The sequence below is a fragment of the Coloeus monedula genome, assembly GCF_965178545.1.
Source record: "Coloeus monedula genome assembly, chromosome: 4".
NCBI lineage: Eukaryota > Metazoa > Chordata > Aves > Passeriformes > Corvidae > Coloeus > Coloeus monedula.
In genome coordinates, this window is record NC_138784.1 from 26,583,824 (window position 1) to 26,586,946 (window position 3,123).

General features: G+C 58.5%; 1 protein-coding gene across 1 annotated transcript; it reads left to right on the plus strand.

Annotated features, from left to right (window-relative positions):
* Positions 1–1,559: 1,559 nt before the first annotated feature.
* Positions 1,560–2,543, plus strand: CSDC2 (cold shock domain containing C2; the record flags this gene model as incomplete). Its single annotated transcript, XM_082279881.1, has 3 exons — positions 1,560–1,735; positions 1,990–2,112; positions 2,381–2,543. The coding sequence occupies 3 exons, from the start codon at positions 1,560–1,562 to the stop codon at positions 2,541–2,543; spliced, it is 462 nt and encodes a 153-aa protein (XP_082136007.1).
* Between the last annotated feature and the right edge of the window lie 580 nt (positions 2,544–3,123).

Genomic DNA, 3,123 nt, shown 5'->3' on the forward strand with positions numbered 1-3,123 from the left:
GGGGCAGCTGTTAGGACGCTGGCTGAGGCCCATATGGGCAGCATCCCATGGCAGCATCCAAGCTGGACTGGCAGCCGTAGGGGCCCAGTGGCAGGCATAGCCACTGGCAGGGGAAGCAAGTGGAGGTGGGTGAGGGGAACAGGAATTTCCTGGTCCCTCCTTGAAACTTCAGCTGCTCTTGAAATCTTTTCCCATGTCCTTGGTGCCTGCTAATTTCAGAGTGTAGGTGACCCCCTTTTGCTGGGCCCCCAGGGCCTTCATATCTCAAAGGGCCACAGTGAGTCAGAAAAGGAATTAAATATTCTCTGTGTTTCCTGGCGTGTGCAGGTGTTGTCCCAAAAGATGCTGCATGCCGCAGTAGGGCGGAAAAGGGCTGACGGGGATGGTGGGGAAGAGGATGGTAGCTCCATGGGATATTGGGCTCCTCAGGTCCAGGTGATGGAAGCTCCTGAGCCTGAAGAGTGATGGAAATAGCTGAGCCCCCACCCAGTGCACCCAAAGAGAGGTGCCCCCAAGCAACCCCTGGCATGGGGCACCCTGGGACAGAGGCACCAGCGTCAGATGCAGCAACTGATTGGAAGAAAAATCAACAGAGCAAGGGCTTTCTGAGCAAGTGGCTGCAGTGCTGATCACACATCAGAGCATCTGGGAGGCTTAAAAATGCACAACCCCTCCAATTTCATGCTGGGGTGCTTCAGCAAGGACAAGAGTGCCCACGATTGTGATTGCTCTGTGTGCAGGGTTTCTGCCCCTTAGGGCTTTAACTCCTTGCAAACTGCATGATGCCAGCCAGAAACTGGAGCCTAACAATGGCAGCAGCAGGAGGTTGTGCTTGTGCAGTGGCTCGACTGATGTGCCTGAGGGCTGGCAGCCTCACCACAGTCTCCTGGTGTTCCTTCTTCCTGTAGAAATGTGCCTGGGTGGGCAGCAGCTGCTGGCTGGGGCTGGGGTTGTGTCCTAAATCCTATGGGGCTGAAGCAACCTCCTGAGATGAGAAGACCTCAGACCCCTGACCTATGTACCTGTTGTCTCAGCCTTTTTTCTTCACTTTTTTATCAGGATGGGGGAAGTTCTCAGAGGCTGGGACTGGAGGCCCGGGCATGGTGGCACATGCATCCTTCCCCAAATGGTCCTTGCCTGTGGCAGCCCATGCTCCACTGCTTCTTTTCCCAGGGTGTGCTTTTTAGTGACTTCATCTCAAATATGTGGGATTATCCTGGCAATTGAAAAGTTGAACAAACCAGGTTCTTTCCTTGGGATTGATTGCTGGAACATCCCAGATGACTCCAAGCTGGGACAGGCTTCCTGGGGCAATTCCCAGTGCTGGAGGTTGGTGTCCAACACAGAAGGCTGGCAGCATGCTGCCTGCTCCCACAGATGGCTGGGAGCTGAGGGACAGTTCCTGACAGCAAATTGTGCCAAATGTTTCACAGAAGGGCCTGTAACCCCCAGCCCCTTTTGCTCCCCAGGTCACTGGCAGTAGACTCACACGCAGGAGCATCCTTTCTCCTGCTGCCCACCCACCCGATCCCAAAACGGAGGAGCCCACCAACCCCACCATGTCATCGGACCCCAGCGCCCCGCCGGCGGTGCCACCCCTGCACTCGCCCAAGTCGCCAGTGTGGCCCACCTTCCCCTTCCAGAGGGAGGGCAGCCGCATCTGGGAGCGGGGCAACCTCCTGCTACGGGACCTGCCCAGCCCCCTCCCCACCAAGAGGACCAGGACCTACTCGGCGTAAGTACCTGGCATGAGGGTTTGGAACTGCCCAGTTGAGCCGTGGTCACCTGCAGTGCCTGCAGAACCCTTTACACCTGGTGCACTTTTCCAGCGTGGTGCCCAGCATCACTGCACACACCTGCCCAGAGTGCCGTGGGTGGGTGCCATGCACTCGCCCCAGAACCGTCACATGTTCATAGCAAAAACTCTCCCTGTGCCACCTCCTGGGCGAGTGCCACCAGTGAAAAGTCTCCTTCCCTTTCCTTCTGTAGGACAGCGCGTGCCTCTGCTGGCCCCATCTTCAAGGGTGTCTGCAAGCAGTTCTCTCGCTCCCAGGGCCACGGGTTTATCACCCCAGAGAATGGCACAGAGGACATTTTCGTGCATGTGTCTGAGTAAGTCTCAGGGCTGTGTGGTGCCAGAAGACCCCAGGGGAGCTATGCCATCAGCATGGGGATGGAGACTTGTGGGCTGGGGTGTGGATGTCTCCATGGGGTGGAGATGGGTCTCTGCTCGTCCTGTATCCTCCATCACCTGTGGGTTTTCTTTTCCAAGGCACAACTGGTGGGTCAGGTGCCTTCCTTTGTTCTGGGTGGTCTGGGGCAGGGGTCCATCTCTTGGCTGCGGCACCACCACCACCACCTCTCCTTTCCTCTCCTGCAGCATCGAGGGGGAGTACGTCCCAGTGGAGGGGGACGAGGTGACGTACAAGGTCTGCCCCATCCCTCCCAAGAACCAGAAGTTCCAGGCAGTGGAGGTGGTCCTCACCAACCTGGCACCCCACACGAAGCACGAGACATGGTCTGGCCAGATCATCGGCTCCTAGGTGCCCAGGGGGGCCGCCAGCCACTCAGCCCCACGGAGCAAGCCTGCCCGGCTGCTCACAAAGGGGTGTGGGGGGAGCCGAGGCGGCGGCGGGGCCGGGGCTGCCCCCAAACATGCAGGCGTTTGCGTTCAGTGTCTTTTATAAGGTTACGGTTTCCTTTCTCTGTGTGTGTTTGTAAGTGTCTGTCGAGGAGGACAGGGGAAGCAGAGCCCTCCCTGACTGTCCCCCAGCTCCGGGGGCAGCACCGAGCCCTACGTTCCATTCCTTGCTCCTGAGGCCATGGGGAACAGAGGAACCACTCCTACCCTCCAGCCCTCCAGCTGCACTGGCCTGAAGAAGGTGCTGCGAGCAGGAGGGCATGGGGAGAGGCTGGGTGGCTCGGCTCATCCTCCTGAACTCCACTCTGAACATCCCACTCGGTCCACAGTGGGACAGCAGCAGTGGGACATGCCCTGGTGCAGGGACAAAACAGGGTGGTGTGGGGTGGCATATCACTGTGCGGGGTCTGGGTGGCTGAGACCCATCCCCATCGCTGGCAGCTCACAGCACCCACCTGAGCCACATCCCTCCATCACAAGAT